The following is a 15,205-nucleotide window of genomic DNA, read 5'->3' on the forward strand; positions in this document are numbered from 1 at the left end:
GCACTGGAGGACTTTGCTTTAAGTGAGATGTTTGCTCCATGTCCACCAGTTTCTCAATCGGAAAGCTCATTGTTAGTGCCGTTAGGAACAACTCTAACTCAGAACTGGTTCAGGCCTGTGGCTCCAAAGTGTTCTCCAAACCAAAGCTTCTGCTATAGACTGCATTTTCTCATTATTCTCTCGAAACAAACAACCAGCGTCCATCTATGCCATGTTTGTGTCTCTGCTGCTCATTTGGACCTTTGGTTGTAAAACCTTTCAGGAAAGACCAGACCTGGTGGAACCAGACGAAGAGGAACAGCTTTTATTTGGGGGACATTATTTTTGATATGTACACAAACATGGGAGTGTCTGGTCAGGGGTTAGTATCACGTAACGTGCACTCAGTGTCCACTTTATTAGGTACGTGAAATCAACTTCATGATCCCAGTAATGTCCAGTTTTTATTGTTGTTGTTCAGGTTTTATCTCTGAGCTTATAGCCAGCAACAGCGGTGTAAACCAGTGGAGATTTTTATTTTTTATTGTGCAACTGTACTCGTTTGTATTTATTATTCACTGAATATGAAGTGAGCTAGCTTACAAATAACAGTCTGTAAACCAATCTCCATCCGCCTGGTCTGCACAGTTTGGTAAATCAAACATCCACAGTTTGTTGTGAAGACAGAGCAGCATCATCCTGCTTAATGTTTAGTGTTTATCCCAGTGAGAAAATCAAATGCTCCAAGAGCTGTAAATCAAATATTAAATACCCAGCACCATGCAGTTTCCCATATACAATAAAACACTGACAAACATCTGCCTTTCTCCCAGAGGGTCCTGACACGCCTCAGCAGCTGACCGTAACAACTCCATTTGTTCTGACACGGTTCAGCAAAATGTTTCTGCAGCAGCAAGAAGAGAAGCAAGGCCAACTCTTGAATCAGTGAATGTTTCTTTGTGTTCTAGTCCATGTTGTGTCCAGTGACAAACCATAAACAAAGAGCCACAACCCATCGCGTGTCTGCAAAACCAGATTAGGTCTTTTTTATTGTTCACGAAGGTTCTGATAAGAACATTTGCTCTTTGTCCCGCTGACGTTTCCTTTAAATATGCAGTCATGTAATGAAACGATAACCCCCGGTTTATTCCAACTCCTTAGTTATAGTTTAGTCCATCATTTCTGTCAGTGATAATTCACCAAGTTAGGATCTGACCTGTAGGAACATGATTCATATTTTCGGCTGGTACCCTGTCCTCTGACCAGTGGAGTTCCACATGGCTTCATCCTCGGTCCTTTGGGGTTTTCTGTTTACATGCATGTTGCCACTTTATTAGGAACTCCTGTGTCGGACCCAGTCGGTTTATTGTCTAATATTTTATTAATTGCAGCTTATCTGTTTTATTCCAGTCTTTAACTACATTAGTGTAAATGTATTTGTAATTTAATTGTAATTATAGCCACATTAACCTGTTAATCATCCTGGCGAGGGAACTTTCTGTTTGGCCTCTACCGCTTTGTTTTAGTGTCACCACGTTGTCAGACCTCAGACACTAACTTGGTGAGTATCTTGTTTTTAGGAGTGATGAACTGGACCAGACTTTCCCTCAGAGCTGCAGCCTCTGCTAGGACAGGCGCTCCATCTCAAACTGGTGCTCATTCCGCGTGGACGCGTCAGCAGCGGGCATGTTAGCGCAGCCTTTGTTTGTGCGGTTGCAGCCCGGCTTGGAAGCTTCAGAGAGTCCGTGCGTCGCTGTGAGGGGGGCGGAGTCATCCGGCGGCATTGCCGGTACGATTGCGTTCGGCTCTGGAGACTTTCGTCCATAATACAGCGCCCAGAGCAGCGTGAGCGTGAGCGCCATAGCCAGGATCTGAGCCACACCGATGGACACGCCTAGGAAACGCAGCACCTGCAGCTGCTTCGTCCCGCGAATGAAACTGTAGATCTTTGGACCACAGCCCTGAAAACAAGCACAGAGAAGCATTTACAGCAGCCTTCAGTCCTCAGCTGCTCTGAGACGCAGGTCTGAAGGGCGCGGCCTTGTTTGTTACACGCTGTTATCGCTTGTTAGAGAGTCAGTCGTGGTTGTTGTTTTGGCTCAGACAGTCTCTGCTTCACAAACACATTTAGAAAGTGACACACCTCTTGGTGCAGGTCGCTGAGGTCGTGGAAGTGGGCGTGGCGAGCGCATCCTGGATACTGATTGGAGCAGCAGGAGTCAGGTGGCCACTCCATCTCTGTCATCTCTAGCCAATCAGTGAAGTAGATCACCCCGCAGCATTTAAACTGTCCACAGGTAAACACAAGCACACCTGTTACCGTTCAGGTCACATGATCACTGTGTGGGTGGGTGGGTGTGTGTGTGTGTGTGTGTGTGTGTGTGTGTGTGTGTGTTACCTCTGTTTGGAAGCTGTTCCAGGTGTGTGTGAGCCACTGGTAACGCTGCAGGCCGTAGTTCGGCATCCGAGACTTCAGACTGATCATGTCAGAGCGCTGCACTGACGGCTGGACACAGTCAGCGAGAAAATGAATGATAATGAATCAATCTTGTCACTTTAAGTAGTTCATGAAATTAAAATAACATCTGTACAGTGCAGCTGTTCTAACGTGAGCATTTAGACTAAATTAACCTGTAAAATGTCTTTGGGGATGTAAAATCTTTGAACTTCCTCCACTCAGACATCTTCCCCTCTGTCCTAACCTGAATTGCATGGCTGAAGTTGTTCTGTGGTCCTTATCTGTGACAGACCTCCACTGAGGTCAGCACATCACAAACACACAGCTACCCCCCTCCCTGACAGCCAGGTGTCTCAGGTCTCTGCTCTGCTGATAAAAACCATTCACTCTGACTCCAATACCCTCAACCCCCTGCGGGCGGGCAGGCAGGTGAGGCCTGTGGCGATGGAGCAGATAAAGGCACAGCTGTGAGACCCAGAGTTTGTCCTCTGGTTTCCTGATGCTTGTTGATGTTGTGCTCGCTGTGATTTTGTGTCAGATGGTGAAACAGGAGCTGATCTGTCATTTCTGTTTGTTCTTAGGACGGAGACGGAAACTCCGACTATTACAGCTCATTCAATTTACAAAACAACATGTCCCAGGATTAAAACTATACATCATCATTCAAATATTTCAATATAATAAGATCAAATCATAGTTTTCACAGTTTGTCATGACACATAAAGTTTCAAGGTAAAATCATCAGAGAAGTAATAATCGTTAATATAGTTTTAAAATGTTCATTCAATGAAGAAGTTTAATAGTTAAAACGAGTTGGAATCTCAGTGACGATAATTTTCAGATATTTCCTAGGATTAAGTAAATTTTCAGAATATTACGAAATAAACTAGAGGCTGAAGTATTGACTTTAGACAAATCCAAGAATTATGGGATATGATTGTCATTTTCAGATTTACTATGAGAAAACTGTAATTTCACAAGAAAAGAAGCTGTGACTTGAGGAGAAAATAAATGGGTCTAACCCGTCACCCTCTCACCTCGTCATAGGTCCACACAGCACTGGCCAGCTCCACACAGAAGATGACCAGCAGGCTGCAGAAATACTGAAACACACACAGGAAAGGGCCAAACAAGTACAGAGAAAACCGCAGAGTCGAGGGTTAATGAGCAAATACAAGGACAAACAAATTTACCACAACTGAACCGGTGTGTGTCGTTAGTTCACCCATACTGATACAGGACACATGGAAATAAGCCCAACGCAAGGAGGTTGTTGAATATTTTGAATTTACATTATTAGGTAATGCAAAACTACCGCAAATGTGGATTTTTACAAAAAAATACAAAATATATAATGTAAATAAGAGTAAAGTAGCTGCAGACGCACACATGCACACAATCTGTCAGCTTAAAGGGAGGATGAACTTTTGACCTAAACCACCCACAGACACCTTAGTACACACTTTAACCTACACACTTTAACCTACACACATTAACGTACACATTTTAATGTAGATACTTTAATGTCTATGCTGAAAACCAACGTGAACCTACTCTGAACCTTTTGGCTCAAGCAGAGACCAGCAGACAGATGCTGGATGGTTACAGGTTTCCAGCTGTTTCCAGATATTCTTCTACTTATGTAACTTTTTTTACATAATGTAATTCTCAGGGTCAAAGGTCGAAGGTCAGCCTGACAATGACCATGAGTCTCTACGTCCGCAGGTCAGATACTCCGTCAGTGAAGAGCAGATTTAGGTTTAGGTTCAGCTGGACGACTGTGTCTTTAAGTCCAGAGCAGAACTATTAATAATCGACCTTTTCCTCGCTGAATGGAAACAGCCACAGACAGAAATATCAGAGCTGCTGCAGCAGATTTGTTTCTACTTGACAGGTGTGAAGTCGACCTGCACCACGAAAAAGGCTTCAGCCTTTTACAGACTTTACTGTTCGTGACGGAGAACAATCTGTGTATGCTCTAGATTTCTCACATATCAGCATATATTAGCCCGCAGACCCGGTGTGCACACTGAGGCTCTCAGAACAAAAACAGATCTGAAGTAGAATTACAGTGTGCATGTTCATTTTGCGTTTTACTCCATAAATGTCTAACTTCTGTTAAAAACTGCCCCTGGTGGAGCAGTTGTTCCTGTTGTGATGTGATCTCCCAGGTGTCTCTGCTGCTTTCCCATCATGCTCTCTGGGAGGCCATTCATCAGCCTGAAGCTGCTGTGTGTCCCAGCGTCTCGTCTTTCAGGGATAGACTGAAGGGACGATGTTATCTCCTTCACAGCACACCTGACACCTGGCTCCGCCCACTCAGAGACAGCAGAGTCTCGTTATAGAGCCTATCCAACAGACTTCAGTGAGGAGGACTCTGCTGTGCATTAACCCGCTGCTGTTTTTCATGTTAGAATCACAGCACAGAAACATAGTTAACCAGGTCACATGCTCTGTGGTCACTGGTATGTTTCTTCACAACCCTGACCTTATTTTGAAATAATGAATGTTCAAATTCAACAACCACACCGCGAGTTTTCCTGTTTACGTGAAAATCTAGTTGCTACTCGATTATGAAAGTTCATTTTCAGGCAGCTGATGATGGCAGAGTGAATGTGGAGACATACCCAGGACAGCAGCAGCAGGTTACACCTGAGCGTGCCGCAGTATCCCACCATGGCCACAATGACGAGGAAGCAGCACACGGAGATGATGACGGGATGCACAGCTGGAGAATACGTGAGGACGGCCGCTTCCTCCAACCTGCACAGGCACAACCAAAGTCGACATTTTATTCCTTTATCTCATCGTGCAGCACTAACAGTGAGTGAACGCTGCAGGAATGTGACTCCCACAACACGGGCCGGTCCTCACTGGGTTTCTGCACAGACCAGCTCCTACAGGAACACTCTCTGTGAATGTATGTGCAACCTGTGCCAAACTGAGGTCTCCTTGTGAAATATACCAGAAAACCTTTACGTTTTTTATTTCCTCCACACAGAAAGGCCCCAGGTCCACCGGGGTCCAGCCCCACAACCTGCTGCTTGGAGGAGACAATATGACACCACTGAACCATCGTGCCACCCACAGTTCCTTCAGATTAACTGAATTTGATCTATTGAACTTGTGTGAGTGGGAGGCACTGCCTGTTGGTCAGGTCCAGTATGACACAAACTAAGACCTGCGGTCTTGTGTTATTGAGGCTGAGATTAAAACTGACACAGAAAGTCAACTCTACATCTTTTCTCATGATAGAGAGATAGTTCATGTCAGAGGATTCGACAGGAAAGTGGTCAGGCCTTTCTGCTCAACAGCGGTGAGGTTTTCTGTGGGACTCAGGACCCTGCATAGTCTCAAACCTCCTTTTTATATTCTTTGCTGTTTCTGCCACTTTCCTGTGAACAACTGGTGGTGCAGTTAAAAGTATGCGTTCCTTTGAATTGTAGTGGGTTACACAACCTGAGGTCTGCTGGACTCACCTGGTGTGGGCGGTCAGGGTCAGGACGGCGTTCAGAGAGTCTCTGATCCATGCTGCCACTCCCAGCACACATGCTGACATCAGCTGCACACACACAAATAAACACACACAGAAATAAATACACACGGATCAGTTTCTGCTGCCCACAAATAACATCCCAGAATATGAGCCACGCAGACCTAGTTTCTCTGCACACACCAGAAATACGTAGGAGCACAGAAGCTGCAAAGTTGATTTGGAGATGAAGACTAAATCAGAACAAACCACACCACATTTTCTCTCTATGACCTTTAACCCAAGTGAAAACAAATTTTACCAAATTTGAGATCACCTGTATCCACATAAAACCCTTTGTGTTGATGTGTTGATGTGTTGATGTGCGTTTTGTTGTTTTGTATTCATTACACCCTAAATGTTGTTCCACGTGTGATGTCACGTTTGGTCACATGTCATGGTCCAGTCCAAATTGCACGCTGGGAATTAATGATCATACATATGGTACTTCATGCATGTGGTTCTGTCCACAGTCTTTACATATGAAGTTGTGGACGGCTACGTAATGTGAGCCTGTACTTTCATACATGTTCTTTAAAGACAAGTTTAGTTACTGCAAAAAGTCAAATGATTAAATAATTTCCTTTATGCCCACAGGTGATTAGAGATCAATAACACTATCACACCAAGGTCTCCTACTCAGCAGCTGCAGTGTACTGTGAGCGTGGATCTGCTCTCTCACCCAGAACAGCAGGTTGAGCGCGTACAGCAGGCAGCGCAGACACCTCACCGCGTCCTCCCGAGCCATCCCGACCTGAGCTCCGCCGTGCTGCTCATCTGAGCCCCGGACACCATGGCACCATCCTCACTGCAAACACACAACAATGAGCCCAGGGAGAGGTCTGCGGAGATCACCACTCTTTCGACGGGAGGCTTTTCTCAGAAATCGCCTCTGCTCCGTGCGTAAAACCCGCATTCCGCGCCCTCGGCTCTGTCCGGCGTACGTTGCAGCAGCTCGGGTTTATCCGTGAGAAGCTCCAGGAAACTTTCAGAACAGGTGGTTTCTTACTTTCCCTCAGTCCCACCGGGATGGGGGAGTGTGCGGAGCTGTACGCTGTGGCGACGCTCACACTTCCAGATCAACCATCAGTCTCTTAGCAGTAACCAGCAGAAAAAACACAGCGCGGAGCAAATCAGACTGACTTTTCCATTCGGATTTACGCATTTAAACGCGTTTTCCGTTTGTTATGCGATCCAAAAATCTTCAATCCGAAACAAAAAACACAATTCCAAAACCAAGCAACTTCACAAAGTCACCAGTCAGCTTTAGATCCTAATAAATTCTCTCCGGAGCTTGACTTTCATGCTTAAACTTTCATTTTGGTGCGTAAAAAGTCCAAACTGCCAAGCTGAAGCCCGGAGCAGCTGCAGTGTGCGCGGAGGCGGTGTGCTGTCCTGCTGCCGCTGCTCCTTCTCCTTCCTCACTAATTAATGCGCACAGCAGCAGCCTCCCTCCTCCCCCCGACAGAGAGCAAGTCCTGGGGGAGGACAGAGGAATGTGTCCGCCTCCAGCCGCAGAGCCCCGGGGTCATCAGGCCAACGGGCCGAGAGGATGAAGCTGCAGAGAGGAAACCATGCGGACACATGGCGCCTCTGCTGGCAGCAAGTTATCACATAGACTGTAATATGTAGATAAACAGACGTATATGGACACAAACCAGTAGACAGAGATGGACTATGTGTTCTACTGCAACTAGAATATTTTTCATTCTGGTTAAATAAAAGAGTCTTTAAGGACTGTGTCATTAAAAAGTCACAAGGTTTCTTTACGTCAGATGGTTTATCAGATGGTCTGTGACCTATGTGTAGGCCAGAACTCACAAAGTAGAGTTATTGTGGGAGCGGCATAAAAACAAAGTTCCTACCATTAAATAAATAATTGGCTAACAATGAAACTTTAAATGCAAATCATTTACATATTTTCTCTTAAAGTTTTATGTTCTGTACTTTCCACTGCTTATTTTCCACATTTAGCACAGAATTAATAAAATGCCACATTGCATTTTAAAACACGGGTATATGTGACAAATAAACCGATGAAGATAAACGTGCTTTAACATAGCAAATGTCACTTACTGATCACAGGTATTGTCAAAACACATTGGTGGCGAATGGGCGCTATGGGAAGTAACCAAATAATTAATAAATTATTTCAATAAAGTCATTTGGTGACTAATTTAAAGAGATTTTATATTTAAAAATGTAGTCATGTATTGAACTACAACTCCCATAAGCCATCTGTTCTGAGAACGCAAATCAACGCCAGCATGTGTTTCTGCCAATCAGAACACAGGAAGCCGTTTGCGTCACGATGTGTGACGTCGACCTTTCGGAGTATTTTTTTCTGAGAGAGACACAGCGACTGGCGGCGCCATATTGAAAGAAGAAAATTCTGCCATTAAACGCATAAAACGTCAAATTTGCCGCTATGTTGTATCTGGAGGACTATCTCGAGAGTGAGTATCGGTCTTTGAGAAAGGCCTAGAGGCTTTGTTCGGGCGTCTTGTGTGTGTTATCCAACGGCCCGCGGCGCCCTGGCCGTTAGCCTAGCCTGCTAGCAGCTCATGTTTTTTCTTGTCCTGGCAGTGATCGAGCAGCTACCCATGGATCTCCGCGACAGGTTTACGGAAATGAGGGAGATGGACCTGCAGGTGCAGAGTACGTACAGCCGCCGATTACTGGCAGTTCACACCGGCGATCACACCGAGAACCACCGCAGCTTAACGTGGAAACACGGAGCAGCCCCGTGAAGCTTCGTTAAAACATCCAGTAACTTTATTTAGCTCCTCACTCGGCCTGTAATTAGCATACAGGCTAGCGGTGCCGGCTAGCTGCACCGACAGACTGAAGTTAGTTTAAACCCAAAACTTAGTTTAAACCTCAACCTTTAAACTTTAATCTTCTTCAAACCACTTTCTGCCGCGACCCTTCAGACTAAATAAAGACGTTTAGTTCTGCTGCACGTATGGACCTTACACTTTCACGTGGACAGTGTTTTGAAATATTTGACACGCTGGGATTAGTTTGCAGAGCAATAAGCACATTTTGGTGTATTTTATTCGTAGCATTAGTTAATGTGAAGAGAACACAGGGCAGCTGTGCAGTGCAATGTTCTTGCATATGTGAAAGTGATTTCCTTCATGCTTTAATGTTCTCAATGCTGCCTGGCACCCATTCTGTTATTAATGAAGTGTCATTCATCTTATTATCGCAGCAGTTCTAGGTTCTAATAAACAGAATTCAGCACCATAAAAAGTTTGCACGCCTGTCTGTGTCTGTACATCACCAATTGCAACTCAAAAATGTTTCTCCAGAGTGACAGCACAAGCATGAGTTACAGAGAGGCAACATAAAATAGAATAGAATGTCATTGTTAAAGAATAACTATAATGTCATTTCATGAATGTTTTCTCAACAAATCATATGAACTGATAAGTGATGAGCTTCAGATGTCATGTGTTCATCCTGTGGGAAATATCTTTGGTGACACTGGAGAATCATTGGAGTTTTAAACTTGATAATCTTCTTTAATAGATCAAAACTTATAATTCACGTCTGGCTTCAGTGTAGTTTTGTTCATATCTTTGAAAAACATACAAATGTGGAAGGAATCTTTTTTGCAGATTACAGAGGAGCTGATGTTTTCATAGACTCATTTAATGAAATAGATGTTCATTTGAAAATAAATGTTTTAATAGTGGACAGCACATTGCTTGAATTGTGTATTTTTCATATCTCTTTCCTAGCTTAATGTTTTCTGGACTGTGTGTGACAGTATTTCCTCGTCCTCTTACAGACGCCACAGATCAGCTAGAGCAGAAAGTGATTGAGTTCTTCGTCAATGCAAAGAAGAACAAACCAGAGTGGAGAGAAGAACAGATGGAGGTTATTAAAAAGGTCAGAAAACCTGTTACCACCTGACAATGTTTTCTTGGATCCCTCTAATGAACAAACCATGTTTCCAAACAGCTGTGAAAAGGCAAAGAGGTTAAAACTGAGGTTCTGGTTTTCACTCAGAGATTCTCATTCACCACTTGGTTGTTGGGTTTGGCTATGGTGGTTTTAGTTGATGAAGCTGTGGTCCCATTTTGCAAAAGTGCTGCTGAAATCCTTTCACCTTGCTGTGAGATATTAATTGACCTGAAGTGTGTTGTAGTGAAAGCTGAATTAAACACACGATTATTCTGATTAAATATATTAACCTGCAGGGGAACATATGAATTTATCGTGGAGTCTAAGCTGTCATGAATCATCTAGATATCCACGTTCCCTGAATGCAAATTTGTATAAAAGCTGCAAACAGCCACTGATGAATGTGTTGGAATGTGTGTTTCAGGATTATTACAAAGCTCTGGAAGATGCAGATGAAAAGGTGCAGCTGGCCAATCAGATTTATGATCTGGTGAGTAAACATCCCTGTACTGCCTCTTCACTAATGTCACTAACCAATATGCATTTAAATCAAATGTATCACTATGAACAGAGTGCATCCACTGTCAGACCTGGTCAGAAAAGCTGGTGTTAACCAGTCTAACCACCACTAGATGGCAGTCAGACTTCACAACTGAAGAAGCATATTCATCAGTCGCCTGACACCATCCATACTTTATCTGTACCTATTCTTATTCACCTGAGGAACTAATTGTATGTAAAAACTTTAAAATATTAATATCTGCCTGAGGAAAGACAGTAACCATTATGCTGATAATTGCAGATGTTTCTAAGAAGTTGTTGGTTGTTTTGTTTACACTTTGAACATTTTGAAAGTATTTAAAATAATTTGTGGACTTGACAGAATAAACCTGTAGAAAGAGAAATAGAGATTGCAGTTCACTTACAAGAAGAATTTCAGTTTGCAGCTTCAGACTATAATCTAGTAAACAAAGTCAGATACTATGAAAACACAGAGTGCGCACAAAAAAAAGCTAATCATTTAAAATAACTGCCAGAAATAAGGATGAGATCAGTTGTGTGGCTGTGCAGTTTATATTTAACCTCCATTTTGGAAATGTCACCCTACCTACTGGTTTCAGTGCACTGGTGTTGTTTTTGGTGTCCAGGTGGACCGACACCTGCGTAAACTGGATCAGGAACTGGCCAAGTTTAAAATGGAACTGGAAGCCGACAACGCCGGCATCACGGAGATCCTGGAGAGACGTGAGTCACCCAGAGAAACAGATTTCCAACCAGTCTGTGTTTCTGTGCTATTTGACACAGGCCCCAGGAGTTCGGAAGGATGACAGTTTATTTGGTTTTTTTGTTTTTTCAGTTCAGTCTTATTGTGACACATAAATTTAATGTTCTGTGTTTTGTGTTCTCCTCAGGATCTTTAGAGATGGACAGTCCGTCACAGCCGGTCAACAACCATCATGTCCACTCTCACACCACAGCAGAGAGTAAGTACTGTGTGCATTTAGAAAAAGATGGTTCACAAATGGATTTTATTGTAAATATTTCAAACATGTTGTCAATCCCAGCCAGACCGAACGAAGGGAAGACACATAGTGTCTGCAGAATTTGAGATGGTGTGTGTTTGTGTTGGAACAGAGAGGAAGTACAGCGCTCCGACTCACCACACTACAGAGCATGTTCCAGAGAAGAAGTTCAAATCTGAAGCACTGCTGTCCACGTTGACTTCAGACGCCTCCAAGGAGAACACGCCAGGTATTAGTACAGACACGTCACCTGTGCAGATATCAGTCAGATGCATCACTTGTGTAGGCTGCTGTCAGACAGGTCACCTGTACCTGTGCAGGTAACAGACGTGTTGCTTTGACAGCCTTCAGAGTTAGTTAACGTCACCTGGTCACTCCTTGGTGTATTTGAGAACCAGCCCTTTGTCCCTTGCAGGCTGCCGTACCAACAGCACAACCTCCTCCACCAACAGCGTGTACAGTGTGAATTCCACTCAGCCCCTGGCCTACAACCTGAGCTCACTACCTGCGGGGCCAGGGGCCGGTGCTGGAGCCATCACCATGGCTGCAGCTCAGGCTGTTCAGGCCACAGCACAGGTGAGATGCACTTGGCATCTTGGCTTTATCACCTTTCTAATTTCTGTTTTTTTTTTTTTTTTAAAGTGTCATGTAAACGTGTATGAATATATAAACATATATATACGTTTTTTTGTACCAATATACTGCAGTTACTGTCTCTAATGTGTAGGGCGTCGCAAATTAAATTGGGACAGTTTGGGGTTTTTATGATTTTTGCATCATTTGGGTGAAAAGTGTTTTTTCAGGAACTTTTAATAAAAACAGACTAATGCCAACTAACTGAAAAGATGTTCAAAGTAATTGATGTAAGCATGAAATCACTGCTGTTAAATTCAACAAATGTATCTGTGATATTTCTTCATCCTTAAATATTGCTGCTCCAAAAATTACACATCAGATCTTATTGAACAAATCAATGAAGTTGAACATCTTTTCTGATGTATGTTGTATGATTAGTTCAAAACTAAATGACACAACAGTGGAAACCAAAATCGTCAGACTGCCGTTTATATCTCTCTAAAGACGTTTAGTGCTGTTTGTTGTAAACCTGTCGAAACATGAACCTGTTCCTCGTGCCATGAGCAGATGAAGGAGGGCCGCAGGACGTCCAGCCTGAAGGCGAGCTACGAGGCCATCAAGAACAATGACTTCCAGCTGAGCAGGGAGTTCTCCCTGTCCCGGGACAATGCAGGATACTCCTCCTCCGCTCTGGCCTCCACACTCACCCAGACTCTCACCCCCACCACCGCCTCTGACTCCAGAGGGCGCAAGTCCAAGTAAGACTGCCACACAGCCTGTCATTCATTACTCAACTGCAGTCTGGAGACGTTTGGCTTAAAACTTGAACTGCAGAGGTTTTTGTTTGTAGGTGGAATTTCATTGTTTATCTATGACAGCAGTAAACATTCAGGAAGTACATGCATTCAGCCAATACTGTGGTCGTGTTTACTTTAATGAAAGTATTTATTTATGACATAAACATCACTGACGTAGGTATTGGCCGTAAGCATACATATATTTAACAAATGAACACAGCTGTGAGAAACATCAACGTCTGACTTAGATTCAGTTACGGCAGAAATGTCAAAGTAACAAATATGTAGGAAACAGGCTCCTTCACGTTTTCTTCTGTTTTCCAGAAGCAGCATCAAGTCTTCCAATCACCAGTCATCTTCGTCATCATCCTCGTCGTCGCTGTCGTCGTGCTCCTCGTCGTCGGCGCTGGCTCAGGAGCTTTCCCAGCAGGCGTCGGCGCTCCCCGAGGACGAGGCCAACAGCCAGGTGGACTGGACCTACGACCCCAATGAGCCCCGATACTGCATCTGTAACCAGGTGTGCAGCAAACCCACACAAACATTTTCCTGCTGTTCGTCAGAACATATGGTGGAATGACATCGCTGCTGGAGACTAAACACTTTTGTGTCAACAGCTACAGATTCTAATGTTTCCCCTTAAATCCTCCAGGTTTCCTACGGGGAAATGGTCGGCTGTGATAACACAGATGTAAGTATCATGGAAATATGGGTTTATGTTGTGCTACTGCGACAGCTCAACTAGTTTTCACTGGTATTTACAAATCAGAGTTTAAAAACTACAACCAGAAAATTGATGTTTTCTCTTGAGTTGTAGAAGTTTCTGGGGACTAACGTTCCCTCTGATCATCGATCCATTTCTTTAGTGCAACAGCCCAAACTTTTGATCTGTGGTCATTAACGTAAATGTTAATATTTGGTTCAGTGTCCCATCGAGTGGTTCCACTACGGCTGCGTTGGTCTGTCAGAGGCTCCGAAGGGGAAGTGGTATTGTCCTCAGTGCACAGCCGCCATGAAGAGGAGAGGCAGCCGCCACAAATAGACTCGTTGCCATCTGTCGGCCATGTTGGATTTTAGCCTCCTGATTGTCGTCAGAAAACGCTGCAGAGAGTGAGGTCAGAGGTCAGCAGGCCTCTTACAGACAGCTTTTTAAGATGTTGATGCTGACGGATGAAATACTTTGTGCCAACAGAAATCATCTTTGGAACAACAGAAATGGGGGAAAAAAGCCACATGAAGGAAAATCATTTGAGCTGAGATTAGAGTCATGACATGGAGGTAAAATCAGACTTTTATCTCATAACACCGAGATGAATGTCCCATCTGGTCCAGAGCCCTCCTGGACCCTTTAAAAACAATCTGTTAGTTCCTCGTTATGCTAGAGGAGTCAGGCAGTAAGTCCCAGATGTGTCTGAAGTCAGACTGTTGTTGTTGTGACTGTGACCGTGAGACTTAATTCATCCCCTAAAGTCTGAAAACAAATTCAGCTGCTTTTGTTTTGCTCGGCTGAAATCAACCTCCAGGCATTTTGAGAGTTTTAAAGGTCAAAGAAAAAACACAACAGCAGTTGAGGTTATTGCATCATCGATCACACAACAGTAAAACGGAAACTGTAAATCTAGAGGATGAAATTGAGCCCGGCCTCATGTTGAACCTGATGGAAATGTCTCGTTATTAAATCCTGGATGAACAAAACCAGGTTTTCTTTATTGTGACGTCTCAGACAAAAATATTTGTTGAGCCAGAATTGTCCCAAAACTTTAGAAATGTTGAATATTTAGAACTTTGTCTCGTACGTCAACCCCCCACAGTGCGCACCTGGCTAGAGGTCAGAGGTCGGCCTGTGGGCTCGTGAGCATGACAGAGTTGTCAATGTGAAAAAGTCAGAATGACTAAAATTGTTTCCCATCAGGAACCGACTATAAAATAGAAACACCAAAATTAGTTTTACATTTTGCTTCCTGATCACACAAAATACTGACAGTTGGTCATTTTTAGTCTCGTCAAGATGAATAAAACCACTTTCATCACTCAATTTCTAAATAAAATGCTGTGATTCTGATTAAGGTTTTCTTTAAATCCTGATGTTTGTGCATCTTAATTTGTTAATTCTGTTTTTAATCAAAGTTTGTCTCAGCAGATTTCACACTTTGTTCTCAGCCCTGTGTTTGAAACCTCTGACCATATATTGGACCAGGTTCCTGACTCGTTCAGTTTTGGCTTGATGTTTAGAAACCAGATATTTATTTCAGTTTCAATAATTCTGATCAGTTTTTAAAAAACTGTAAAGGTCAGACTGGCAATTTTTCTGTCTGATCCCAGTTTAACTCGACATTAATCTCAGCTGAAATTATTTCCCATGTGGCTGCTGGAATTAAAAAAAACAAAAAAAAAGAAGGAAGAAGTGTTGGACTACAACTATGGCGGCCCG

At 43.5% G+C, this 15,205-nt stretch overlaps 2 protein-coding genes across 3 annotated transcripts; one reads left to right on the forward strand and one right to left on the reverse strand.

The window, feature by feature from the left end:
- Positions 1–289: 289 nt before the first annotated feature.
- On the reverse strand, positions 290–7,520 carry tspan12 (tetraspanin 12). Of its 2 annotated transcripts, XM_026327279.2 has the most exons (8): positions 7,113–7,520; positions 6,652–6,777; positions 5,917–5,999; positions 5,065–5,200; positions 3,475–3,540; positions 2,378–2,485; positions 2,123–2,266; positions 1,605–1,940 (listed from the first exon to the last, which is right to left on the reverse strand). In XM_026327279.2, the coding sequence occupies exons 2-8, from the start codon at positions 6,715–6,717 to the stop codon at positions 1,605–1,607; spliced, it is 939 nt and encodes a 312-aa protein (XP_026183064.1). In that variant the 5' UTR covers positions 6,718–6,777; positions 7,113–7,520. The 2 variants fall into 2 exon arrangements, with proteins under 2 accessions (XP_026183065.1, XP_026183064.1); XM_026327280.2 differs by having other exon boundaries at positions 290–1,940; positions 6,652–7,518.
- A 772-nt stretch (positions 7,521–8,292) lies between these two features.
- Positions 8,293–15,158, forward strand: ing3 (inhibitor of growth family, member 3). The gene is made up of 12 exons (XM_026326512.1): positions 8,293–8,425; positions 8,556–8,627; positions 9,766–9,866; positions 10,306–10,371; positions 11,030–11,126; positions 11,294–11,365; positions 11,517–11,633; positions 11,820–11,980; positions 12,548–12,738; positions 13,102–13,294; positions 13,427–13,465; positions 13,700–15,158. The coding sequence occupies exons 1-12, from the start codon at positions 8,398–8,400 to the stop codon at positions 13,814–13,816; spliced, it is 1,254 nt and encodes a 417-aa protein (XP_026182297.1). The 5' UTR covers positions 8,293–8,397; the 3' UTR covers positions 13,817–15,158.
- Positions 15,159–15,205: the final 47 nt, after the last annotated feature.

Source organism: Mastacembelus armatus, chromosome 23 (assembly GCF_900324485.2).
Source record: "Mastacembelus armatus chromosome 23, fMasArm1.2, whole genome shotgun sequence".
Classification (NCBI taxonomy): domain Eukaryota; kingdom Metazoa; phylum Chordata; class Actinopteri; order Synbranchiformes; family Mastacembelidae; genus Mastacembelus; species Mastacembelus armatus.